At 44.5% G+C, this 14,377-nt stretch overlaps 1 protein-coding gene across 5 annotated transcripts in view; it reads right to left on the reverse strand.

Moving 5' to 3' along the window:
* arap3 (ArfGAP with RhoGAP domain, ankyrin repeat and PH domain 3) overlaps window positions 1-14,377 on the reverse strand; it is a 482,966-nt gene that overhangs the window by 81,172 nt on the left and 387,417 nt on the right. For all 5 annotated transcript variants that reach the window (XM_078231730.1, XM_078231729.1, XM_078231727.1 and 2 more), the window contains one exon: window positions 5,623-5,708. In XM_078231730.1, the coding sequence (XP_078087856.1) occupies window positions 5,623-5,708 (86 nt within the window). The remainder of the gene's footprint in view (window positions 1-5,622; window positions 5,709-14,377) is intronic.

Genomic DNA, 14,377 nt, shown 5'->3' on the forward strand with positions numbered 1-14,377 from the left:
TACTCCCTCTGTTGCAAGGACATCCTTCCTCAGATGAGGACACCAAAACTGCGCACATGGCCAGCATGATGGCACTGTGGTTAGCACTGCTGCCTCACAGCGCCTCAGACCCGCGCTCTATTCCTGGCTTGGGTCACTGTCTGTGCAGAGTCTGCATTTTCTCCCCATATCTGTTTGGGTTTCCTCTTTGTGCTTTTGTTTCCTCCCACAGTCTGAAAGATGTGCTGGTTAGGTGCATTGGCCATGCTAAATTCTTACTCAGTGTACCCAAACAGGCGCCTGAGTGTGGCGACTGTGGGATTTTCATAGTAACTTCATTACAGTGTTAATGTAAGCATATTTGTGACACTAACAAATAAAAACTTTAAAAAAAACACTGCATGTGTGGCCTCACTAATGCCCATACAACTGCAGCAAAACATCCCTATCCCTATACACAAATCCTCTCGCTATGAAGGCCGACATACCATTTGCCTTCTTTACTGCCTGCTGTACCTGCACGCTTACTTTCAGTGACTGATGCACGAGGACTCCAAGGTCTCACTGAGTATCCATCTCTCTCAATTTACACCCATTCAAATAATAATCTGTCTTCCTATTATTGCTACCAAAGTGGATAACCTCACATTTATCCACATTATGCTCCATCTGCCATGCAGATACCCACACACTCTGCCTGTCCAAATCACGCTGAAGTATCTCTGCATCCTTCTCACAGCTCACCCTCCCACCCAATTTTGTATCATCTGCAAATCTGAAGATAATATATTCAGTTCCCTCTTCCAAATCATTAATATATAATATGAACAGTTGGGGTCCTAGCACAAATCCCTGCCCAGTGAAGCAGTTGAGGCTACCTCATTGAATGTTTTTAAGGCAAGGATAGATACATTTTTGAACAGTAAAGGAATTAAGGGTTATGGTGAGTGGGCGCGTAACTGGAGCTGAATCCACAAAAAGATCAGCCATGATCCTATTGAATGGCGGAACAGGCTTGAGGGGCCAGATGGCCTACTCCTGCTCCTAGTTCTTATGTTCTTATTAACCCCACTAGTCACTGACTGCCAATCAGAAAAAGACCCAATTATGCCAACTCTTTGCTTCCTATCTGCTAACCAGCTTTCTATCCATCTCAAGACATTACCCACAATCCCATGTGCTTTAACCTTACATAGTAGTCTGTTATGTGAGACCTTGGGTGGGGTTTTACGGCTTCACTCGACCCGAGACTGTAAATTTCTGCCCAGGGTCAACAGACATTTCCATTGTCCGCCCCTCACCCCCTCTGATTCCGTGGTGGGCGGGGCGGTAAAATTCCAGTCCTTGTGTCAACAAAAATAACTGAATTTGCAAAATGATGTCTGCAGATCAATAACCAAGAACACTGATTTTCAAAGTTCTTGCCAGTGATGGCAAGGGTTGCAGGAATGGAATTATTACGTCTACAAAAAGGATGATTGATCGTGGACTGAAAAACTGGGAATAAGAGCAATCAGAAACACATTGCACGGATGTAAAACTTCTGCCAAATGTGTGACATTTATTCCTTACCAAACTGATTCATCGGATGGCAGGATTGTCGTATGAGGAGAGATTGGGTCAATTGGTCTTGTATTCACTGGAGTTTAGAAGAATGAGAGGTGATATCATTGAAATGTATAAACTTCTGACAGGGCTGGACAGACTGGATGCAGGAATGATGTTTCCTCTGGCTGGAGGGTCTAGAACAAGGGGTCACAGTCTCAGGATACGGGGGAGGCCATTTAGGACTGAGATGAGGAGAAACTTCTTCACTCAGAGGGTGGTGAACCTGTGGAATTCTCTACCACAGAAATCATGGAATGTATTTAAGAAAGAAATAGATTTCTAGATTCTAAAGGTGTCGAGAGGAATGAGGAGAGAGCAGGAGATTGGTGTTGAGATAAACAATCGGTCATGATAATGTTGAATGGCAGAGCAGGCTCAGCGGGCCGAATGGCTGACTCCTGCTCCTATTTTCTATGTTTCTATCGCCTGTGTTCTGATTAAATCTTTACAATGATACAACATGACATGGGCAATTATGAAATAAGATGAAGAGGTTACTATCAGATGCAAGAAATTATTTTGTTGGATATTTTTGTGAGGTTCAGTTTGTGTGAAGAGGATTTAACAGCATTGTAAAGAAACCTTCTTTATTCTTAAACTTCCTTTCTTTCAAGAGGGAGGTTTGGAAATATATATAGTTTTAAGTGATTTATATTTGCACTTGGTTACTGATCTGCAGAGATCATTTTGCAAATTCAGTTATTTTTGTTGATACAAGGACTGGAATTTTACTGCCCCGCCCACCACGGAATCAGAGTGGGTGTGAGTGTGTGTGAGAGTGAGTGTGTGTGTATGTGTGTAGGCATGTGTGTGTCTGAGTGTGTGTGTAAGCGTGTGTGTCAGTATGTGTGTGTGAGCGTGAGTGAGCGTGAGTGTGCGTGAGTGTGCGTGAGCGTGTGTGTGAGTGTGTGGTGTGTGTGTGTGTGTGTGAGTGTATGTGTTTGTGGGTGTGAGTGTGAGTGTGTGTGTGTGTGTGTGTGTGAGAATGTATGTGTGTGTGTGTGGTGTGTGTATGAGTGTGTGTGTGTGTGCCTATGTGGTATGTGCGTGTGAATGTATGTGTGTGAGTGTGTGCGTGTGAGTGTGTGTAGACCATAAGGGATAGCTTTATGTTTAAGTTTTAGCTTTGAGTTTAAGTTTAATATATATTTCTGCAGTTGTATTAAGAACTTAAGTTTTAGTTTCACTTTAAAAGATGCTGCATTTTAATGAGGGTTTTATAGTTCTAAAGCTTACATAGAGTATAAAAACTGGACTGTTGCCTTGCAACCAGGGGCAAAAGCAGTTTGAAAGAATGTAACCCAGAAAAAAGGAGCTTTTCACAGAATCTGCTGAGACAGGGCCATGGAGGGAGAGAGAGAGCAGATCCCAAACTGAACAAGCTTAAAGGTCCTAAAACCAGGGAGCGGAAATAAGGAAGAACCAGAAAACCTTCAACTCCATGGAGAAGAGCAGGAATCTGGAAAACATCCTGCTGAGTGAAGCGTGGGGAGCTGAGAGAGAATCATAAAATCTCTACAGTGCAGAGGAGGCCATTCAGCCCAGCGAGTCTGCACCGACTCTCCGACAGAGCATCTTACCAAGGCCCACCCTCCATCCTATCCCCATAATCCACACATTTACGATGGCCAATCCACCTAATCTGCACATCCATGGAATGTGGGAGGAAATCGGAGCAAATGGAGGAAACCCACATAGACACTGGGAAAATGTGCAAACTTCCAAGTTAAAAAGCCAAAGCTGCAGAAAGCAGGGGTAAAGTGAAGTAGGTTTGTGAGAAACCAGAGATCTAAGCTGACCAGAAGGTTGGTGAGTCCTTACAATGGGCCTGTGAAACAATGCTGTTCTGTTGGGACGGCTGGCTATTTGAGAGCGTGCATTGAAGGCAAAGCTTGATTGGACCTGACTATCCAGGAGAGAAAATCATTGGAATGAGAGATTGCAATCCTGGATGTGGATATTTAGTGAAGCTGTTCAGGAGAAATCATCATTTGGGAGAAGATTCAAAGGCGTATTCTTCAAGAGTAGAGATTGGAAACCCTTGTGTAAAAGACAGAGTTCCAGTTGGCTAACAATGTGACAAGCATCTGAGGGGAAATGGTGAGCAATCCATCAAAGTTATTTGGGCGAGTGTGGTGGGTCTGATCACATTTTACCGACTGGTTTAACTGGACTGTTTACTTACTGAGGACATTGGAGCATAAGATAGATTTTGTAACTTATCCGTTATCTGTATGAATCTGTGTATCTGTAAAGGAATAGTTCAGCTGAAGGAGTAGAGTATTATACTTCATCATTTCTTGTTTAATAAATTTTTTTTTGTTAAAAGTTCATCAACTAACTCCTGGGACTGTTCAGTAGCTGCTTCCCATGCATTTAAACAAAAGATAAATGTTAGGTTCTTGATTAATAAGGGGATCAGGGGTTATGGGGAAAAGGCAGGAGAATGGGGATGAGAAAAATATCAGCCATGATTGAATGGCGGAGCAAACTCGATAGGCCAAGTGGCCTAATTCTGCTCCTATGTCTTATGGTCAGGGTCTATCAAGCCAAATGCCACCCTGGGATCTGACTGTTAGCTGGGATCATCACAGTATTTTCCTGTTGACAGAAGTTCAGTAACAGGAATAAATGTTTATCAAATTTACCTCAATATTGTTCAATAAATCATTTGCCCTACACTTTCATTCTTTCCATGAGTACATTTAATTAGATTTTATCCAAGTGGAATCCGAAAATTTGTGAAGCAGATCACACACTAAACTCAACCAATCTTAACTATAATTGTTTAATGGTGAATAAATGTGCCCTGTGGTTTCTCTTTTCTGTCTGTTGGGACAGTTCCACCAGGGTAAAATTCTTTTGCATTTTTTCCACAGCCTCTTGCACTCTGTAGTGGTCAGGAGTGAGAGCCCAGGTTAATTCATAGAGTCATAGAGTCTTAGAGGTTTACAGCATGGAAACAGGCCCTTTGGCCCAACTTGTCCATGCCACCCCTTTTTTTTAACCCCTAAACTAGTCCCAATTGCCCGCATTTGGCTCATATCCCTCTATACCCATCTTATCCATGTAACTGTCTAAATGCTTTTTAAAAGACAAAATTGTACCTGCCTCTACCATTACCTCTGGCAGCTCGTTCCAGACACTCACCACTCTCTGTGTGAAAAGATTGCCTCTCCAGACCCTTTTGTATCTCTCCCCTCTCACCTTAAACCTATGCCCTCTAGTTTTAGACACCCCTACCTTCGAGAAAAGATATTGACTATCGAGTTGATCTATGCCCCTCATTATTTTATAGATCTCTAGAAGATCACCCCTAAGCCTCCTACGTTCCAGAGAAAAAAGACCCAGTCTATCCAGCCTCTCCTTATAACTCAAACCATCAAGTCCCGGTAGCATCCCAGTAAATCTCTTCTGCACTCTTTCTAGTTTAATAATATCCTTTCTATAATAGAGTGACCAGAACTGTACACAGTATTAAGTGTGGCCTTACCAATGTCTTGTTCAACTTCAACGAGACGTCCCAACTTCTGTATTCAATGTTCTGACCAATGAAACCAAGCATGCCAAATGCCTTCTTCACCACTCTGTCCACCTGTGACTCCACTTTCAAGGAGCTATGAACCTGTCCTCCAGATCTCTTTGTTCTGTAACTCTCCCCAACACCCTACCATTAACTGAGTAAGCCCTGCCCTGGTTCAATCTACCAAAATGCATCACCTCACATTTATCTAAATTAAACTCCATCTGCCATTCGTCAGCCCACTGGCTTGCTTCTGCTCACTCCAGAACTAAAGCCAGCATCAGCACCCACTGCTGAGATACATCCTCTCAGAATGCATCAAGGATCAAACCCTTAGCCTATTGTCATGGCTTCATGATGCACTGAGGTTGTCACATTTTTGTGTCTTTGTTACTGAACTGACAAATGTAATTTGATTTTAAATTTTCTTTCCTTATTTTCTCAACACAGGAAAGATGATCAAATGGCATCCGATCAATGACTCCATGAATGAGTGTTAATGATGGACTTACTGCGCTGTTGGTGCTTTCAGCTTCTTCTTAATGCCCAGATAAACCTTCAGTGAGAAAACAGACCACTCTTGTTCAGGCTTGGAGCTCTGTAAAATAGACACCATGTGACAATCACACTCCTTTTCAATTCTGTACCTGTTAATGAAGGTCAAATCAAAGTTAAAGTGCGTGGGAATGGGGGGAATATATTGAGATGGAAAGAAAACTGGTTGGCAGACAGAAAACAAAGAGTAGGGATAAATAGGTCATTTTCCAAATGGCAGGCAGTGATTAGTGGGATACCTCAGGGATCAGTGCTGGAACCCCAGTTATTCACAACATCTGGTAATGATTTAGATGAGGGAACTAAATGTAATATCTCCAGATCTGCAGATGACACAAAGTTGAGTGGGAGAGTGAGCTATGAGGAGGATACAGAGATGCTTTGGTGTGATTTGGACAAGCTGAGTGAGTGGGAAAATGCATGGTAGGTTCAGTATCATGTGGATAAATGTGAGGTTATCCACTTTGGTAGCAAGAACAGGAAGACAGGTTATTATCTGAATGGTTATAAATTGAGAGAGGTGAAATGTGCAATGAGACCTGGGTGTCCTCATACTTCCTAAGGGTAAGCATGCAGGTGCAGCAGGTAGTAAAGAAGGCAAATGGTATATTGGTCTTCATAGAGGATTCGAGCACAGGAGCAGGGATATTTTGCTGCAATTATATAGAGCTATAGTGAGGGAGTATTGTGTGCAGTTTTGGTGTCCTTATCTGAGGAAGGATGTTCTTGCTCCAGAGGCAGTACAGAGAAGGTTCACCAGACTGGTTCCTGGGATGGCAGGTCTGACATGAGCTTAGAGTCATAGAGATTTACAGCATGGAAACAGGCCCTTCGGCCCAACTTGTCCATGCCACACCGTTTTTTTTAAAACCCCAAAGCTAATCCCAATTGCCCACATTTGGCCCATATCCCTCTATACCCATTGTACCCATGTAACTATCTAAATGCTTTTTAAAAGACAAAATTGTACCTGCCTCTACTACTACCTCTCGCAGCTTGTTCCAGACACCTGTGTGAAAAAATTGCCCCTCTGGACACTTTTGTATCTCTCCCCTCTCACCTTAAACCTATGCCCTCTAGTTTTAGACTCCCCTACCTTTGGGAAAAGATATTGACTATCTAGCTGATCTGTGCCCCTCATTATTTTATAGACCTCTATAAGATCACCCCTCAGCCTCCTACGCTCCAGAGGAAAGAAATCCCAGTCTATCCAGCCTCTCCTTATAACACAATCCATCAAGTCCCGGTAGCATCCTAGTAAATCTTTTCTGCACTCTTTCGAGTTTAATAATATCCTTTCTATAATAGGGTGACCAGAATTGCACACAGTATTCCAAGTGTGGCCTTACCAATGTCTTGTACAACTTCAACAAGAAGTCCCAACTCCTGTATTCAATGTTCTGACCGATTAAACCAAGCATGCCGAATGCCTTCTTCACCACTCTGTCCATCTGTGACTCCACTTTCAAGGAGCTATGAACATGTATCCCTAGATCTCTTTGTTCTGTAACTCTCCCCAACGCCTTACCATTAACTGAGTAGGTCCTGCCCTGGTTCAAGCTGCATCACCTCGCATTTGTCGAAATTAAACTCCATCTGCCATTCGTCAGCCCACTGGCCCAATTGATCAAGATCCCATTGCAATTGGAGATAACTTTCTTCACTGTCCACTACGCCACCAATCTTGGTGTCATCTGCAAACTTACTAACCATGCTTCCTATATCAAAGGGGGGTCTGTAAGGTGAGGTAAGTCTACCTTTTAATAGATATTAATGCAATGTGGAATATCATTTCCAATCTCCACTCTCAAAGAACACACCTTGGAATCTTTTCCCAAATGATGCTCTCTCTTTCATATATCCACTGAGGGTCAATCCCCAAGGTTTCAACCTCTCCTCTGAATGTTTCCTTGACCTGGAGTTCCACATGCATTCAGGTTTCCACACACAGTCTGTTACCCAGCCAGGCTAACAGAACACCACTGTTTACAGGCCTGTTGTAAGGAGTCACCACTGATTACAGGCTGTTGTAAGGAGTCACCACTGATTACAGGCCTGTTGTAAGGAGTCACCACTGATTACAGGCCGATTGTAAGAAGTCACCACTGATTACAGGCCTGTTGTAAGGAGTCACAACTGATTACAGGCCTGTTGTAAGGAGTCACCACTGATTACAGGCCGATTGTAAGAAGTCACCACTGATTACAGGCCTGTTGTAAGGAGTCACAACTGATTACAGGCCTGTTGTAAGGAGTTACCACTGATTACAGGCCTGTTGTAAGGAGTCACCACTGATTACAGGTTGTTGTAAGGAGTCACCACTGATTACAGGCCTGTTGTAAGGAGTCACCACTGATTACAGGCCTGTTATAAGGAGTCACCAGTGATTACAGGCTGTTGTAAGGAGTCACCACTGGTTACAGGCCTGTTGTAAGGAGTCACCACTGATTACAGGCTGTTGTAAGGAGTCACCACTGATTACAGGCCTGTTGTAAGGAGTCACCACTGATTACAGGCCTGTTATAAGGAGTCACCAATGATTACAGGCTGTTGTAAGGAGTCACCACTGGTTACAGGCCTGTTGTAAGGAGTCACCACTGATTACAGGCCTGTTGTAAGGAGTCACCACTGATTACAGGCTGATTGTAAGGAGTCACCAATCTTTGGCTTTCCTTGGATCTTGCAAGCCCAATTTGCTTTTAGTCTGGTTCCTGTAATTTGGTTTCTCTTTGCTCTTCACTGTTAAGTTCATTTGACAGGAGCTAATTCCAGGTTCCTCTTCTTCTACTTTGACTGGAAGCTTTCCTTGGAACTTGCTACTACACCACTCCCTCATTTTAGGACCTTTCTATTTTTTAATTTGACATTCGCAGTCTGCAGTCTCTCTTCACGTCCTTTTTCCAACAGTTTCTGTGTAAAGATACTCACTCTCTCCTCACCTCTGGAATTCAGCTCGTTTGTCCATATTTGAACCAAGGCTGTAATGAAACCAGGAGCTGGGAGACCCTGGTAGAACCCAAACTGAGTATCAGTGGGGTTATTGCGAAACAAGTGCCACTTGATTATACCATTGGTGACCCCTTCCATCATTTAAGACCGTAAGATATAGGAGCAGAATCAGCCCATCAAGTCTGCCCTGCCATTCAATCATGGTTGATATGATTCTCATCCCCATTCTCCTGTCTTCTCCCCATAACCTTTGATCCCCTTATTGATCAAGAACCTATCTGTCTCTGTCCTAAAGACACTCAATGGCTTGGCCTCCACTGCCTTCTGCAGCAAAGAGTTCCACAGATTCACCACTTCTGGCTGAAGAAATTCCTCCTCATCTCTGTTTTAAAGGATCGTCCCTTTAGCCTGAGGTTGTGCCCTCTGGTTCTAGTTTTTCTTACCAGTGGAAATATCCTATCCACGTCCACTCTATCCAGGCCCCTCAGTATTCTGTAAGTTTCAATTAGATCCCCCCCTCATCTTTCTAAACTCCAGTGAGTATAGACCCAGACTCCTCAACCGCTTCTAATATGACAAACCCTTCATTCTGCGATCATACTTGTGAACCTCCTCTGGACCCCCTCTAAGGCCAGCACATCCTTTCTGAGATATGGTGCCCAAAACTGTTCACAATACTCCAAATGGGGTCTGACCAGAGCCTTTTACAGGCTCAGCAGTACATTCCTGCTCTTGTATTCTTGTCCTCTAGAAATGAATGCTAACATTGAATTTGCCTTCCTAACTGCCAACTGAACCTGCACGTAAATCTTAAGAGAGTCCTAGAACATAGAACATAGAACATTACAGTACAGGCCCTTCGGCCCTCGATGTTGCGCCGACCAGTGGTACCAATCTAAAGCCCCTCTAATCTACACTATTCCAATATCATCCATATGTTTATCCAATAACCACTTGAACGCTCTCAACGTTGATGAGTCCACCACTGCTGCAGGCAGGGCATTCCACGCCCTTACTACTCTCTGAGTAAAGAACCTACCTCTAACATCTGTCCTATATCTCTCACCCCTCAATTTAAAGCTATGTCCCCTCGTGCTAGCCAACACCATCCGAGGAAAAAGGCTCTCACTATCCACCCTATCTAATCCTCTGATCATCTTGAATGCCTCTATTAAGTCACCTCTTAACCTTCTTCTCTCTAATGAAAACAACCTCAAGCCCCTCAGCCTTTCCTCATACGATTTTCCCACCGTACCAGGCAACATCCTGGTAAATCTCCTCTGCACCCTTTCCAACACTTCCACATCTTTCCTATAATACGGCGACCAGAACTGTACGCAATACGCCAAATGCGGCCGCACCAGAGTTTTGTACAGTTGCAGCATGACCTCCTGGCTCCGAAACTCAATCCGTCTGCCAATAAAAGCTAACACACCGTATGCCTTCTTAACAACTCTATCAACCTGGGTGCCAACTTTCAGGGATCTATGCACGTGGACACCCAGATCCCTCTGTTCATCCACACTACCAAGTATCTTACCATTAGCCCAGTACTCTGTATTCCTGTTACTCCTTCCAAAGTGAATCACCTCACACTTTTCCGCATTAAACTCCATTTGCCACCTCTCAGCCCAGCTCTGCAGCTTATCTATGTCCCTCTGTAACCTGCCACTTCCCTCCGCACTGTCTACCACTTCACCGACTTTAGTGTCATCCGCAAATTTACTAATCCATCCTTCCACGCCCACATCCAAGTCATTAATAAAAATGACAAACAGCAGTGGTCCCAAAACAGATCCTTGCGGTACACCACTAGTAACTGAACTCCAGGATGAATATTTCCCATCAACCACCACCCTCTGTTTCCTTACAGCTCGCCAATTCCTGATCCAAACCACTAAATCACCCTCAATCCCATGTGTCCGTATTTTCTGCAAAAGCTTACCATGGGGAACCTTATCAAACGCTTTGCTGAAATCCATATACACCACATCAACCGCTTTACCCTCATCCACCTCTTTGGTCACCTTCTCAAATAACTCAATAAGGTTTGTGAGGCACGACCTACCCTTCACAAAACCGTGCTGACTATCCCTCATCAAATTATTCCTTTCTCGGTGATTATAAATCCTATCTCTTATAATCCTTTCCAATACTTTGCCCACAACAGAAGTAAGGCTCACCGGTTTATAATTACCAGGGTTGTCCCTACTCCCCTTCTTGAAAAAGGGGACAACATTTGCTATCCTCCAGTCTTCTGGCACTGTTCCTGTAGACAATGACGACACAAAGATCAAAGCCAAAGGCTCTGCAATCTCCTCTCTAGCCTCCCAGAGAATCCTCGGTCTAAATCCCATCCGGCCCAGGGGACTTATCTATTTTTACCCTTTCCAGAATTGCTAACACCTCCTCCTTATGAACATCAATCCCATCCAGTCCAACAGCCTGCATCTCAGTACTCCCCTCAACAACACTGTCCCTCTCCAGTGTGGATACCGACGAAAAATATTCATTTAGTGCCTCTCCTATCTCTTCAGACTCCACGCGCAACTTCCCACTCCTGTCCTCGATTGGCCCTAATCTTACCCCAGTCATTCTTTTACTCCTGACATACCTATAGAAAGCTTTAGGGTTTTCCTTGATCCTACCCGCCAAAGACTTCTTATGTCCCCTCCTGGCTCTTCTTAACTCTTTCTGAACCAGGACTTCCAAGTCCTTTTGTGCCTCAGATTTCTGAAGCCTATCCCCATTTAGAAAATAGTCTATGCCTCTATTCTTCCTTCCAAAGTGCATAACCTCACACTTTCCCACATTGTATTCCATCTGCCACTTCTTTGCCCACTCTCCTAGCGTGTCCAAGCCATTCTGCAGCCTCCCCACTTCCTCAGAGATACCAGTCCGTCTACATATCTTTGCATCATCCACAAATTTAGCAACTATGCCCTCAGTTCCATCTTCCAGATCATTAATGCAGATAGTGAAAAGTTGTGGTCCCAACACTGATCCCTGTGGAACAGCACGAGTCACTGGTTGCCATCCTGAAAAGGACCCCCTTATCCCCACTCTCTGCCCTTGTTCCATGCCAGTACCTTGCCTCTAATACCATTGGCTCTTAGCTTATTTAGCAGCCACCTGTAAGACACCTTGTCAAAGGCTTTCTAAAAATCCGAATAAATCATGTCCACTGGTTCTCCTTTATCTAACTTCTTCGTTACCTCCTCAAAGAACTCTAACAGATTTGTCAGACATGACCTCCCTTTGACAAAGCCGTGCTGACTCAGCCTTATTTTACCATGCATTTGCAAGTACTCTGCAATTTCATTCTTAACAACAGACTCCAAGATCTTACCCACGACCGAGGTCAGACTAACTGGCCTATAATTTCCATCTTCTGCCCTCCTCCCTTCTTAAACAGGGGTGTTACATTAGCCTTTATCCAGTCCTCTGGAACCTTCCCTGACACAGTAAGAGTTTTAACAACACCAGGACCTTCCCTGACTCCAGTGATTCTGGAAAGATCACCACCAATGCCTCCACAATTTTCTCAGTTATCTCCTTCAGAACCCTGGGGTGTTATCCGTTCGGTCTGGGTGATTTATCAGCTTCCCTAGTAACTTCTCATTTATTGATGATGGAGAGTAGACTGATGGAGTGTTAACTGACTGGGTTGGTTTGTCCTGTTCCTTGTCTACAGGACATATGAGGGTCATTTTTCACATTGCCAGGTAGATGCCAGCATTGAACAGCTTGGCTGGGGGTATGGCAAGTTCTGGAGCACAAATCTTCAATATTGCTGGAATATTCTCAGGACTCACAGCCTTTACAGTCTCCAGTGCCTTCAGCTGTTTCTTAATATAGAACAGAAAACATAGAACAGTGCAGCACAGAAACAGGCCCTTCAGCCCACAATGTTATGCCGAACATGACGCCAAATTAAACTAATTCCTTCTGCCTGCCCTCGTTCCATAATCCCTCTATTTCTTGCATATTCATGAGCTTATCAAAAAGCCCTTAAACGCTCCTATCGTATCTGCCTCCACCACCACTCCTGGCAGCACATTCTAGACACCTACCACTCTCTGTGTAAAACAAACTTGCCTCTCACATTTCCTTTGAACTTCCCCCCTCTCATCTTAAGTGCGTGCCCCCTAGTATTAGACATTTCAACTCTGGGAAAAAGATTCTGACTGTCAACCCTATCTCTGCCTCTCATAATTTTATAGATTTCTATCAGGTCTCCGCTCAGCCTCCGCCACTCCAGAGAAAGCAGCCCTAGTTTGTCCAGCCTCTCCTTACAGCTCATACCATCTAATCCAGGCAGCATTCTGGTAAACCTAGTCTTTAAAGTTTATTTATTAGTGTCACAAGTTGGCTTACATTCACACTACAATGAAGTTACTGTGAAAATCCCCTAGTTGCCACATTCCGGTGCCTGATTGGGGAGACTGAGAGAGAATTTAACATGGCCAATGCACCTGACCAGCACGTCTTTTGGACTGTGGGAGGAAACCGGAGCACCTGGAGGAAACCCATGCAGACATGGGGAGAATGTGCAAATTCCACACAGACAGTGACCCAAGTCGGGAATCGAACCCGGGTCCCTGGCGCTGTGAGGTAGCAGTGCTAACCCACTGTGCTACCATGCTGCCCCGGGTCCCTGGCGCTGTGAGGTAGCAGTGCTAACAACTGTGCCACCATGCTCCATTGTTCTGCACCCTCTCCAAAGCTTCCACATCCTTCCTGTAATGTGGTGACCAGAATTGAGCACAATATTGTGAGTGTGGCCTAACCAAAGTTTTATAAAGCTGCAACATGACATCCTGATTCTTGTACTCAACCCAACCAATAAAGGCAAGCATGCCAATATGCCTTCTTCACCACCCTAGCTACTTGTGCGGCCACTTTCAGGGAGCTATGGACTTGAATCCCAAGATCCCTCTGTACATCAATGCTGTTCAGGGTCGTGCCATTAACTGTGTACTTACCGTTAACATTTCATTTCCCAAAGTGCAGCACCTCCCACTAGCCCGCATTAAACTCCATCTGCCATTTCTCTGCCCATATCTGCAGCTGATCTCTATCCCGCTGTATCCTTTGACAACCTTCTACACTATCCACAATTCCACCTATCTTTATGTTGTCTGTAAACTTAATAACCCACCCACCTACTTTTTCATCCAAGCCATTTATATATGTCACATAAAGTAGAGGTCCCAGTGTGGAACACCACTCTCATGGACCCCCAGCCAGAAAAATACCTTTCCACCAATGCTCTCTGACATCTATGGGTAAGCCAATTCTGAACCCAAGTGGCCAAGTCACCATGGATCCCATGCATCTTAATCTTCTGGATCAGTCTACCATGAGGGACCTTATTGAAATCCTTACTAAAATCTACGTAGACAACATCCACTGCTCTCCCCTCATCAATCACCTTTGTGGGCGGCACGGTATCACAGTGGTTAGCACTGCTGCTTCACAGCTCCAGAGACCTGGGTTCAATTCCCGGCTTGGGTCACTGTCTGTGTGGAGTTGGCACATTCTCTTCGTGTCTGCGTGGATTTCCTCCGGGTGCTCCGGTTTCCTCCCACAGTCCAAAGATGCGCGGGTTAGGTTGATTGGCCATGCTAAAATTGCCCTTAGTGTCCTGAGATGCGTAGGTTCGAGGGATTAGTGGGTAAAATATGTCGGGGTATGGGGGTAGGGCCTGGGTGGGATTGTGGTCGGTGCAGATTCGATGGGCCGAATGGCCTCTTTCTGTGC

This window comes from Mustelus asterias, chromosome 16, assembly GCF_964213995.1.
Source record: "Mustelus asterias chromosome 16, sMusAst1.hap1.1, whole genome shotgun sequence".
In the NCBI taxonomy this organism is placed as follows: Eukaryota; Metazoa; Chordata; class Chondrichthyes; order Carcharhiniformes; family Triakidae; genus Mustelus; species Mustelus asterias.